We start from the raw sequence: 13544 nt of genomic DNA, 5'->3' as shown, positions 1-13544 counted from the left end.
TACTTCAAAGCTCCATTGAACTTAATGAGACTTATTTCTGAGTAAGCATGTTTAGGTCCACACTGTAAACCTGAAACAGATGCAATGTTGTTTTGACCTTTGTTTGCCTATAACGGAAGGGGTTATGCTGAGCTACTGTACACTGTGCAAGCAGCACATATGATTTGCATTTAAAAGCCTAACTGGAGAAGGAAAACGGAAAACTTTCAGTTTCCATTATCAGAACAAAGTTTATCTAACCAGCAAATTTATAAGGTTCATTACTCTACACAAAGCTACTTCCCAGGTGCAGAGTTTACCCACAACCTGCAAATTACAGTAATTGAAATAATGCTTAGGCATTTTCAACCAGAGGTGTTAGGGATATAGTTCAATTATTCCTTCAAGGCTGGCTTGGAAAATGCTTGAACTGAAACATGGGTTAAAACAATGGCCACAATCCAGAAAGTCACACAATAAGCACCACATACTTAAATTTTCCACATACTTGTGCATCCCTTGCACCATTAAATTTACACTTTTAGGAGCTGTAGTCTATGTCACCCAAAAAGTGTGGGGCAGGTAAAATGTGAAAGTTCTACCATGTTACTAGCCCCCAAGACCTGGTTTGAAGAAGAATGTCTTACACTGCTTCCAGAAGACATACTAGCTTGGGTGAGTCACATGGGGAAGAAAACTTAGAAGCTGAATGCTACCATTGGCAGCCACCAAGAATGCCAATCTGTGCACCTTGCAATTCTGACTGGATGCCCAGAAAGTTTCTAATCTCTTAAATGTAATGATGATAAAAAGTGGTGGCTTTTTATCATCATTACATTTAAGTGGTGGCTGATATCAATTTGAACTGGCAGAGCCAAAGGCAAGGAGACCAGGGTGGATAAAAAAATCAATGGTTTAAAAATAATAATAATAAAATGGATTTTTATTTTATTTAAATCAGATTTATTTTATTTAAATCAGATTTTTAAAATGAAATGCTTTTGGAGAAAAAATCTTTCTAAAGATAAGTTTTCTATTTAAGTTACATTATAGGCCGAAGGCTATTCATCAGGAAATAAGGATCTGTTTTAAGTTTTCATGTGCGCTACAACTAAGTCTAAGGGGTTTTTTTTTTGTGTGTGTTTTTTAAATTGTTTAACCACATCAGTTAACAAACATGGATACATATGCTATACTGTTATTGTTTTAGTTAAATAAATTGTTTAAATTGTTATTAAGGAAATGATTATTTTTCTCCTTCCAATAAAGTACAGCAGAAAAGTTGCCCAAATATAAACAGTTAACTTATTAAACTTCACAACAATGTCATAATTATTTGTCTATGTATTTCTACTAGTATAACCAAATAAGTAATTTTTCATAAAACTGTAAAAACCACTCTGAAAATTTATTATTCCAAAAATGAAACCTTCGTCTGGTTGTAAATATTAAGATTATACCAGCAAGAATATATTTCTGTAAAAAAAAATGATTTAAATCAAGCCTTACCGACTAGTGATTTAAATCATGATTTAAATTGATTTGATTTAAATGATTTCCTAGAGAAAGCTCAACAACTTGCCCATGAAGGAAACCATCAGTTGGTGGAGCCAGAGGCAATGACAGGCAGAAAAAACAAATTCATGTTGTCCTCATCCTCCTCTCTCTGCTAGTTCTACAATGGCAACACTAAGGCCAGGGATAAGGAAAATGATGGGCACAGCTACTCCCGGGACTGGTTTTAATAAAGAAAGCAGGCAGGTGGGCATTGGCTAAGGTCAGACTTGAAGCTGGTGGAGCAATGCCCCATTTCCTGTAACAGACCGGCCTCCACTGTACTAGACCCTGATGGACTTGTACAACAAACCCTTGCATGGGCTGCCTAAAGAGACTCTCTGGATTGCAGCCAATGTACTTTGTTCTTCCTCCATGGTAGGTCAGATTTTTTTAAAAAAAACAACAACCCTTGACCAATTATTATTTTTTTACTTCAATACAGGCTTCTGGAGTTTAAATGGAACATGAAAATACAATCTGATCATGTATTAGCACACACCAATTACTATTTTTCTGTTTGTGGACAGGTGGCCTAAGTGTTTAAAGCAGCCATGCTGGTACAATGAAAAACTTATTCAACCTCTTTTATTAAAAACGTCAAATTTTCTAGAAGTTAGTGTAACCCAGGGTAGTCAGGCCTATTGCTTCTAACTATCTCTCAAATTCCTGTGGTCCTGGGGTAACGTGAGTTTTTACCAAAACATATGCTTCCTAAATGTCACAAACACTTGTGAGAAAAATAAAGGCTAAAGAGGGGCTATGAATACTGGTTTGTCTTATCATCTCGTCCATAGACTGGCCAATCCAACAGGATTTGATCCAACAGGATCAAAGGAGAACCCCAAAAAAATATGGCAAGCAATATATAATCCTGTTTATGATGCACAATCTAGATACTAGCATTTGTTTCAGAAAATATTCACAGGGTATACTGTCTGGGTACATAAGGCTGCTTTCAATTCCAAATTTGTATTTCCACATATAAACACTTTTGGCATGCAAAAGAAGCATACAAGTGAATACATTGATTGTTCCTACAGTAAGACACACACAAAAAGATCACTAAATTGTATCTTGCCAAGCTTTGGTGATGATAAGCTGGAGAGGAGAAGCATTTAATGGTAACCTTAAGTACAAATCTGTTGTCTTCAAAAAATCCAACACTGGCAGTTAAAAAGCCTAAACAAGGAACAACAAAAAAAAACATATAGAATACAGCTTTTGCAGTTCAATAAAGTTCAACAGGAAAGGTTTGGGAACCATGTTAAGTTTGTGATTGATTCAAGTTGGGGTCTGCGATATTCCCATTTTCAGGAAAGATAGCTGGGAAATTGTTATTTAAAGTTGCAGTGTCGGCATTTTGACAGCTCACATAAGAATTAAAGGGCGGCTGTGGAAGCACTTGGCTATCAGGCACCTGCACAAATACCCCTGCCTGAGTAGCTGGGGAGATTCTTTGGCCACCTAATGGTGCTTTAGGTTCCCTGGGCTCCAGCTGCTGCTTGCTTTCTTCATCTGTGTCAAGGCGGGTTAGCTTTTCTATCCACATGCGAAACTTCTCCTCTGTCTGCCTCTGCATCTCGGCAAAGCAGTTCATGGCCTCTTCCAGGACACTGCCTATGCAGTTCCTATCCCATACGGTGCCCCTGTCAAGCAATCCTGGAATTTCCCTGGTCGCTCCTCCAGATCCCCCAGCACGACTGAAGCCAGCTTTAAAGACATTGAGGCCATTGTATAAGACATCATTAAGGAAAAGGTAATCACATCCATACATTAAGGCATGCGAGCACGAACAAGCTACATACTTGCTCTAACTGGTCAGGTAGATAGAATCTCTGAGAAGCACTGAGATACCTGCCCAGTTAAAAGTTCATAAGCCACCACCCCAACATAATTATTTAAATCTTTTGGCTTTCAAAACATTTTTTCAGAAGGTGAAATCAACCCTGTTCCTAAGTTTGGTGTCTTCCTCGCTGAACAAAAGCCAAAGCAGCGTAACTTTGTAAGAATCAAAATCTTGTTTTATGAGAATACAACCAACACTCAAATCTAATTTTATGCACACTCCATCTAAGTAAAACGTAAGAATACAAGAGTTGCCGTGCGAGATTAGAGCATAGTCCGTCTAGTCCAGCATTCCATTTCCAATATCTGACCTCACAAACAAGGTACGATGGTGGTGGCTATTCGTGGTTGTTTCGACACGTCATCTGGTCATCAGATATATCTACTGCCTCTGGGGGTGAAGGTTTTGTTTCTCTCTCAAGGTTACTAGCTTCTGGGAGACCACCATGGATTTGATTTTACGGATTTGAATTATATTAAAATAATCTTATCTTCAACTACTGAGCGCAGAAGGGGAAACACAGAGCAGATTACACCAAAGAAAAGCACAGGGCTGGATCCAGACCTGCCTGCAGCAGAACTCTAGGTTCCCATGGGGAGAAGGGGCTTTTCAGTAATTCCCCCCTTTTGCCAACAGCCCTCTATGTCCCCACAAAGCAGCTCTGGAGGTTGAGGTATCCTCCAAAATTGTGTATGGGGTCATATTGGGGGGCGGGGAGGAGAGGGGCTGCAGAAGAGGGGAAGCACTGGTGAAAAATGCCTCCCTGTACCCCATTTGCAGGATTAAGTGTGTGGAAGCTCCTGATGGATCAGAACCTTATCTGTGACTGGAAAGAGCCTTTCCATTCAGAGGGAGATGTCTGAATCCAACCCACAGTCTTTGTTTACTCTGCTTCAAGGAGAAAATCCCAAAACACAAAGACCTGTATGTGGACTTTGTGGGTGAAAACATTCCCACAGGGAAAAGTTGCTCTTGCAGATAGTCAGAACCACAACTCAAGGAGAGGATCCCAAACATGCACAAAGAAAACTCTAATTTTGAACTCTGAGCAGCTCATCTAAGTTTGCAGAAACATAATTTTCATTCTGTATTCTAACGGTAGTACGTAGGTCTTCACAAATCTCAGACTTTTCTGCAAAGAATGAGGTGACACAGATTATGGAAGGTGGATGTGGGCCTGAGAGATGAAACATGAAGCACAAGTGAAGCATGGATAACGGAAGGAAAATCTACAGATAATTTCTAGTAGTGATTAGCAAGTGACCAGCAACACACTACTGGTTTGGGACTTGCCTACACGTTTCCATCTTATTCTCTGCAACTGTGATGTCCAGAATTTATTTTAGAGGGAAATATTACAAGTTTAGGAATTTAACTGGGCACCTGTTCTGAAATACTGACAGTGAAAAATACTGGGGCATCTCACTTGATTCGTAAGTCTCTAGCTCAGTGTGCTAGAATATGGGGAGGAGAGTCACACATAGCTGATGCTATGGGAACCTACCACAAGAATACCATGAGGGGACTACTACTGATAAATTATAGTGTTTAGGTTAGTTTTTGCATTCTTTTTCAATGGCAAACAATTAAGAGTATGACATTAGACTGATAGATTGCTTTCTCAGGAGGCAGAGGTTAAAATTCTCAAAACCTGAGTATCAGTAAAACTATGCCTACTATCCTTATAGGAATGAAATATCTGGACTTTTATTATGGGATGCATTCTTCTTGAGTTGTTAGAAGCAATATATCTTCACTTACAGTGAAGTCCTTCAATGACTAAAAAGATCAGAGGCACTAGATATGGAAAGGTCTGTCTTTTGAGCTCTTCTCATGAACCTGGCATTCTATAATAACAGCAGCTGCTTTTGAAGGGAAATTCAGATTTCTTCTCCAGGGCAAAGTCTACCAGAAGGAAATTCTGGGCTCTCTTCTATCCTCCTCTCTTCCAGGATGACAAGAGGGGCAAAGGGGTGTTTCCTTCTGTTCGGAACACAGAAGAACTGCACTAATATGCCATGATTTACAAGATTACAATTCCACAGCCAGAGCTTTGGCTCTAGACATGTACCCACTACAAATACAACTAATTGCAAACTGTAGGCTTTTATCCATGTTTTCAGCTGGGTGGGGCAGGGTTCTTCCCTCCCCCTCTGTAGCACCAGCACTGGAACTACACCTTGGGTTTGTCCTGCTTGCCACTGGCAAAAAGGACAAGAGGTAGTGGAACCCTACTAACACTCCTGAGGGTGAACTTTCAAAACAGCTTGCAGCAATGGTAGATTAAAGAAAGATAATTCATTTCCAACTTACAAGAAGGACATATGGTATGGTAGCTATAGAGGGGCAGGCAGAAACCTTTGTGCACGGTTATGGTTTTTAGGCAATTGTCACTCCCATTCAATTTCCAAATGACACTGTCAGTGAGTTCCTTTTTGCAGCTCTGGATAAAATAGCTCTTTCAAATTTAAAATATAATTTTACTCAAAACTTCACTGTAACAGGCCCCAATCAGATCTACCCTCTGTAGGTCCCCAAACCTAGATTTTATTAAGAGAAGGAAAACTATTCAATACAAACAGCTTAACGCTTATGCAAACTGACACTGATATAGATATTTTAATGGTGGCTAGGTCTTATCTTTACAAAGGTTGCCATGACATTTTTAAGAGATATAAAGAAATCCAAAGGCACGTAACTTAAAGAAGGCAAATACTTGGCCTCCACAACCCCACATGCATGTTTTTTGCACTAATTTCTCCAAAAACGGGTTACTTTAGGGTTATGGTACATTGTTTACTCTGTTTACTAGCAAAACTAAAATGTAAACAAGCAGGTACAGATTATGTACTTTTCACTTAGCTCTTCCAATTTCCCATTTTGGTGTTTCTTGCCTTCCTTAAAATTGAGAAACTCTCACCTAGCCTACAAAAGAAGGCTAAGATGTATTGCAAGTTCCTGAAACTATGTGTGTGCTCATGAGCACTCACCTGAAATTCCAGCTTGCAATCCTTGACTTATTTTTTACCCTAAAACAGAAATGCAACAGAAACAAAATCCTGCCCCTACTTAAACTGACAATCACACTTTCAAAAGAATCACAATTATATAGGTTTTATATTTATATAACAAGCAAGGCAAAGGCACCGAGGGAGGAGTGATCCACACTTTTAAAGACTTAATTGCTTTGCTTCATACTATGCGCCAAACCACCAATATACCCACAGTGAAACATGCCAGAGAGAAGCATTGTTAATGGAGGGCATATCACACTATTATTGTGTGGAGGCTGTGATGATGTAAAGCTTGCTACTCTTCATATCCTTCAGCAGAGAGAAGCTGACTTAAGGGCTTGTCTATATACAAACATATGAACAAGATGGCCCCTGCCATTGTTCGGTGTCCCATCAGAGAAGGTTTAGACAGCAGAGATTCTGCCTTACAGAAGAGACTGTACTAGAGATCCCCTTACTTGATAGGAAGCCCAGGCTACACCTCTATCTCCATTGTGTCTACAATGTCTGCCAGTACTTTACACCTGCACAGAACTGCACACGGGCATCAAATCAGTGGAATAAGATAGCCTGCCGTGCAGTCAGATTCTGTTAGCACTACACCAGACTAGCCAAGACCCACCAAAAACCTGTTGTGGGTGTAATAAAAGATTCCCTGTTCAAAACTAGTGTGATATGAAAAAGGGCTAGCCTAGATATTTAGTATAAGGCAGCTTCCTATGTACCCTGAGTCAGAAAACTGGCCCATCTGAGCTCAGTACTGTCAATACATACTGGTAATGGCTCTCTAGACAGCAAGGCATTCCCTGGCAGAGATTGAATCTGGGACCTTCTGCATGCAAAACAGATCTTCTACCCATGAGCTATGGCCCTTCTTCCCAGTATGCCGGTTTTTTATATGTAGCCAGCATTTTATGTGGAAAACTATGCCATGTCCATAGTATGAAATGGTACAGTCCAGCAACAGAGCCAGTCTGCTTGGGATTAGTCCCTTACACCTAAGATTGTAAACAATCTTTTTTTAAAAAAACGCTATGTCCAGAGCAAAGCCTTAGTTTGTTCACTGATATGGCATCTCACTAGGCACTGCTGCAGTGCAACTTCCATTTATTTTAACGGGTTTGGGCAGAAAGCTCATGATATCCATGGAGGCTGGGCAACTAAAAGCCCTGGCAGACTACATCCATAAGCAACTGTAAAACCCAAAGTGCTGTGCAAAGGCAGAATCCATCAAACTTTAAAAGGTTACCACTGGCAGAAAGAATACTTGAAGGGTCAAGCTGCACACACAGCATTGTAGTTTTCCTTTTAAGTCTTCCCACATCATACATAAATAGCTTTACTGAGGACACAGGTTTTAATTACAAAACTTATCTCTCTCATGCAAAGAAACAAATGTTATGTTCACCCATAAAAGATCGGCAAACCAAAAGCTTTTTAAATAGTATTTTATTTTAAGGTTGCTATAAAATGCAGTTATTTTGATTACCATATGTCAAGTAGAAGATACATATTCCTCCTCATGCTATTTGGGATAAAGGAATAATGCAGGCCTTAAACAAATGGAAAGCTGTCCAAAATGCACCTTCCAGTATTTGATCGTAAGAATGGCCAAGATATTTCACCTCTCAGTCACACAATATGGATGCAGCAGGAAAAATGATATTAGTAATTGTGCAATCCATGCAACAGAGGACATTGAAACCCTCTGGCTTCTGAAACTGAGGGGTAGTGCGGAGGCTATTAATTTGCAATCAATGTGCAAAATATTCCTCATATAGGTTCTGAAGTAACCAGCTCACCTAATTGTAACACACAACGAAGCTGAACCAGTTTATCATGCACTAAAATGAAGTTGGAAAGTGCACCGTTAAATTCAGTATTGGAGAGAACGTGGCCTTCTCCAACAGCAAAACTATGCCCCATGGTGTTTCAGATGCAGATACAGGAACAGTTGCAGCATTTTAAAAGAATAATCCATTTGTAATAAAATAGCTTCAAACTAGGCTGTTTTAAATATATCTGTCTAAGCCACACTGATGTTAACTAGTGGGGGCAGAAAAGCAGGGTCTGGAACTCAACTCACCATTACCAGTTTTTTAAATTTTCAATTCTGCAAATAAGAACATTCAAAAACCCCAGGACCCAACTTTAAAACATTTCACATACTGCAGCCCTCAAATTTACATAGAGTTGCAGTTCTCCTAGTTTATTATTTCTATTTTCTCAAGTGTCGCTCCTCTAAATTTAGCAGGACAGCTGAGAAATGACGGTAGGAGCTTTACCAGTTCAGTTTAAAAAACATCCTCTACCTGGTATCTCTGCAGTGATTGTCTTGCTGCTCCCTGAAACTTCTTCATCATCATCTGATGAACTCGTGCTTGAGTCACAGGTCAGGTCACTATCACTGGTACTGCTGTCCTGCAGCAGGTTGTATTTCTTGCGGGCAGCTGCCTCCCGTTTCTGCCTCAATAACCGAATTCTCTCTTTGTGCTTTTGGCTCCGATGACCTTTGACCTTAGCGACACGACCATTCTGCTTATCACTAGACTGCCGGTTTTTCTTTGCAGCCATTGTTGAGGTTTCACTCTCCGACCTTGACCGCCTGGATTTCCTCCCAACAGTAGACCCTGATACCGCAGAAGCATCTCCTTCTATAGTTGCTTCAGCTTGGCTGGGCTCGTTCTCTTCTGCGGAAGACAGAGTGTCTGAATCAGCCAAGTGCCCACTGGAAGAAGGGGACAGCATGCAATGGTTGGAAGAGTCACTCTCATAAACACGGCCAGCTGTTGGTTTGTCACTCTCTGTTGATGCTAGCTGAGATTCTGACGAGTCTCGTCTCAGTTCCATCAGCAAGCATGGCATTGAGGCAAGCACTGTCGAATCCTCCACAGCAGCTCCGCTCTCTTTCTGGGCACGCATTTCTAGTTCTACAGGTCCCTCTTCACACAGAGCTGCTTCTTGTTTTTCTGGGAGTTTTGATGGAACCTCTGGGTCAATGAGTTCTTCTACTTTGTCTGCTGCCTCCATCTTCATTTCAAAATTCTAAGTCTCTCCTGGTCTCAAAGCATGGATCACAGAGTCTAGCGGACAGCGCAAATTAGCCAAGGGCTTCAGGAGGAAAGCAACCTGCAGGAGAACACACAGAACAAATGAACAGGTTTGGCAGTGACATAGTAGCAAAATTACGGTACTTTATGGAGAATTTGAAACAACCATGGGAGAGTGCAAAGGATCTTGCTGGTTATATAGAAGAAATCAATAAGTTTACTGAACCCCTTTATTTTAAACTGGCAACTCAGTTGGGGCGTAACACTTTCCCAACAAATTTCAGGCTCCCCCCCCCCACACAATACTTCCCAGAGAGGGTCAAGCTGTGCTGAAGAGTCAAGAAATTAGCCTCTTGGGGACTTCTGTTAAGACATGCTTTGCTTCAAACATAAGGTCCAACTAAAGAGCACATTTGGGTACACTACGGAGTTCCAGCCCAAGGTTTCTTGCTAGCAATTTAGTGATGTACCAGTGGTGTGAAGCAGCACTGGGCCCAGGAGGGAAAATTCTTCCCATTTATCAGGAATCAGAACAGTGGCAGAAATGACCATTCACTCAAGTAGTTTGGGCACACACACACCTCCCACTGATATTGAAGTCTGGGAGCTGATCCAAATTCCTCTCCATCAACAGCAGTAAGAAGCAAAGGCCTCCTTCTTGCAAGGCTTTCAGATCAGCGCACAATAGTAAGCAAATAGATCAGTTCCCCTTTCCTCATTAAAGTGAGACCACAAACTTCCAGGTGCCATGAAGGTTGATCTCCCTCATTCCATCACTACCAAGCCAAGTATGGACAATAGCAGTACTAGGAAAAAGAACTGGAGCCTGACAGAAGGCCAGAAGCAGAATGACTCAGAACTGTACCCAACTGCTCAAACATATAACTCAGTATATGGAATGTTATCTCAGCCTAAATTATTATTACTCTGTTTCAAGGGTTGATGCCAGTTGCTCACATTCACAATAATAATGACGGCGGGAGGTTAAGTAGGGCTTCAAAATGTGTATACGGCAGACAAATTTAGACTATATCCTATTTAGACCATATCAGGACTTAATCTTCATATTCTATCAAATAGTTAACATGGGTCTGCATCCCGACTCATGTCTTTCTGTGGCTACATTAATATTTTTCTTTATCTATTTATCTATTTCTTTAGCTAACCTTTTAGATATTTGGCTTCCATGGTCAGATTTCATAGGCTTTAATACCGTACAGTTTTACTGTGAGTATCATTTCTGTCCAAAGAAATGTCCACTGGTTTGGGGACCACCTTCTGGATTTTGAGCCTTCTATGCCAGTACTGCCCACTTGATAAAATGTTTCTCCACAATGACTGTGCTCTTTAAAATGGTCAAGGGTGCTTCTTACAGTTTAAAATCGGGTGCAGAAAAATGTAATGCTTACAAAGCAATACGGGTACTTTTTTTCAGAGAGAAGTGGAACAATGCTAAATAATTCTGTCCACATGTCCCCTGTCCTGTCCCCCAGTCTCAAACAAACGCACTGCTCTTCCAACATTAGTTGCTCAGTGGACAAAGTCCTGGTTGTGGGACACTAAAATTGTAGTCACCTTCCCTGGCTGGGTGGGAGTTTAAAGTTCTGAGATGATAAACATAGAGGACAGGAATCACTTTAAACAATGAGAAGTGCTATAGAAACGATCACCTTAAGATACAGGGAAATTCCACAGGAAAGGTGTTTTAAAGTAGACAGCAGCCTACTTTAAAAACAAAACATGTGAAAAAATGTGAAGCGATTCTTAGGATTCTGCATGTCATGTGTGGCTATATGACTCTCCAGATGTACTCATGCACAGCTATGCTGAATGAAAGTGCTTCAGTTATATTTATACTATATGTGCTTACTAGGGATAGGTATTTAAACCAGACTAGAGGTGATTCATAGGTGGGAAATGGCAAATGTCACTATCTAGAGATGCTTAAACATTACACAGAAGCCCCTCTGGTTTTCGTGGGACATAAACAAGTTTAAAGGTTGAGCTGGAAAGAGGGGCAAGGCTGCCTACCTCTTACACAAGTCTGAACCGACCTAGGAAAAGGCTTTATACCAAGTCAGACCATTAGTTCATCTACCTCAGTATATAACTGGCATCAACTCTGCAATGTTTCAGACAGAAGTCTCACCTAGCTGTACCTCAAGATAGCAGGGATTGAAAGGGGGCCTTTGGCATGAAAATCAGCTGTTTTACACTTAGCAACAGTATAAGAAAAATACACACAGGAAAGCTACAAATTTACTTCACTGAGGATGCCAATTGTAAATTATTTTACAATTACAGTGGTACCTCGGGTTAAATACGCTTCAGGTTACAGACTCCGCTAACCTAGAAATAATACCTCGGGTTAAGAACTTTGCTTCAGGATGAGAAAAGAAATCACACGGCGGCGGCACAGCAGCAGCGGGAGGCCCCATTAGCTAAAGTGGTGCTTCAGGTTATGAACAGTTTAAAGTTAAGAACAGACCTCCGGAACGAATTAAGTACGTAACCAGAGGTACCACTGTATTTCTAAAACTAGCTACATGGAAAGGATCACTTCATCACAGAGTGAAAGAGAAATATAGAGAGAATATGAAACAAAAATAACTTTCAGTATTTACTTAACCATTAACTATAAAAAGTATTAAGGGCCATGTTCTTCAGACTTCTCATTTATAAACAGAAGTATGCTGCTGGCTTACTATACAAGAAGACAAGCTAAGTACTTGCTTAGAAGTAAACGTGCCGCTCACGGTGCACTGATATCATTACTTCATGCAACATTCAGGTTCTTCTTTAAGGTCTCGTTTACAAGTACTGGCCTAGACTGACCCAGATAAACTTGTGAGATGTGGCAGAGGAAACAGTATAAGAAGAGGCAACTGAATACGAGAAAACGTTTATTTCTATCCCTGAAAAAATTCAGCCACAATGTTATCTTTTTAATTCAAGCTCCGGTTAATAGAGAGTAGTATATTTAGGAATTCATTAGCCCAGCATCCACACCCTTTATGAAAAGGAATCTTATGCTTCATGTTTATCTAAAACAGATTTGATGAAATAAATACATTTTATAAAAGAAATAAATGCTTATCTAAGCATTTTTTCTCTTCAATGCAACATTCTGACCTCTAGCTGTTTCCGGCTTATTTAGGAACCCTGGAATGTGCCTTATATAAAGTCAGACCACTGATTTAACTAGGTCAGTATTGTCTGTACTGGTTGGAGAAACCTCTGGCCCAGGGTTCAAATGAGGTACTCCAGGAATCTCTCAGGCCACACACTCCTGACCCCCCCCCCCTGTTCTGCATCCTCCTAAATTGTTTTTGCCTGAGTGGACTGTGTGCTTGAACTGTGACTATGTTTTTGGGTGATAACGCCAAGGCCAGTGCCTCCCTACAACGCAGCGTTGCCCATCATCACTCCAGGCTGATGTGACCCATCTCCAAGGACATGAGCACATGACTAGCAGAGTCCAAACAGAAACTGAGCCTTGAGGTGTAACATCTAACCCTAATTTATTGCGCACAAAATCCAAAGTAACAAAACAAAGAAAATATGGCTTCTCTCTGCGTCTTTCTTCCTCGGAGAGAGAACTGCAAAAGCGATAGCTACACAGAACGGAACAGCGTATCTCAATTTCTGCTCACAAGACTCCAGCAATCAGTGCTAGAATGTAAACAAAGACATGTGACATGTCACAATCCCACACATCTGGAGCCTAAGTGGAGGATAGAGAGTTGCGTGCAAGTGTAAAACCCATGACTTTTGCAAGGCTGGAATGCAAAAATAGCAAGTCACAGCCACTACTCTACCCATTTTGCCTCTGGTAACACCTGCCACTGCATGCAGCCCACAGAAGGTTCTCCACAAATAAACTTCAGGCCCTTGGCCTGAGGTTTTCTGACCCATGGTCTGCCCTGACTGACGTTAGCTTTTTAACGCTTTTTAATGCTTCAGATATATTTCCCCAGCTCTTGAACTCTGACCTGCTGCATGCAAAACACATGCTGTACCAATGAATTACAGCAAAACACATACACTGGACAGACATAAATAAGCTAAGACAGTTTAAAAGATTCTATACAATATTTA

The 13544-nt window shown here is 40.6% G+C and overlaps 1 protein-coding gene across 7 annotated transcripts in view; it reads right to left on the bottom strand.

Annotated features, from left to right (window-relative positions):
* ARK2N (arkadia (RNF111) N-terminal like PKA signaling regulator 2N) overlaps window positions 1-13544 on the bottom strand; it is a 47778-nt gene that overhangs the window by 20617 nt on the left and 13617 nt on the right. For 5 of the 7 annotated variants that reach the window (XM_082242062.1, XM_082242064.1, XM_082242065.1 and 2 more), the window contains one exon: window positions 8709-9525. In XM_082242062.1, coding sequence (XP_082098188.1) covers window positions 8709-9432 — 724 coding nt within the window. In that variant the 5' untranslated portion in view covers window positions 9433-9525. Of the gene's footprint in view, window positions 1-1324; window positions 3247-8708; window positions 9526-12151; window positions 12290-13544 lie in introns of those variants that run through there. The other 2 variants (XM_082242063.1, XM_082242068.1) reach the window with 2 other exon arrangements.

Source organism: Podarcis vaucheri (assembly GCF_965113315.1).
Source record: "Podarcis vaucheri genome assembly, chromosome: 11".
NCBI classification, from domain to species: domain Eukaryota; kingdom Metazoa; phylum Chordata; class Lepidosauria; order Squamata; family Lacertidae; genus Podarcis; species Podarcis vaucheri.
Note: the sequence above shows the minus strand (reverse complement) of the source record. Positions and strands in the feature narration are given on the sequence as shown.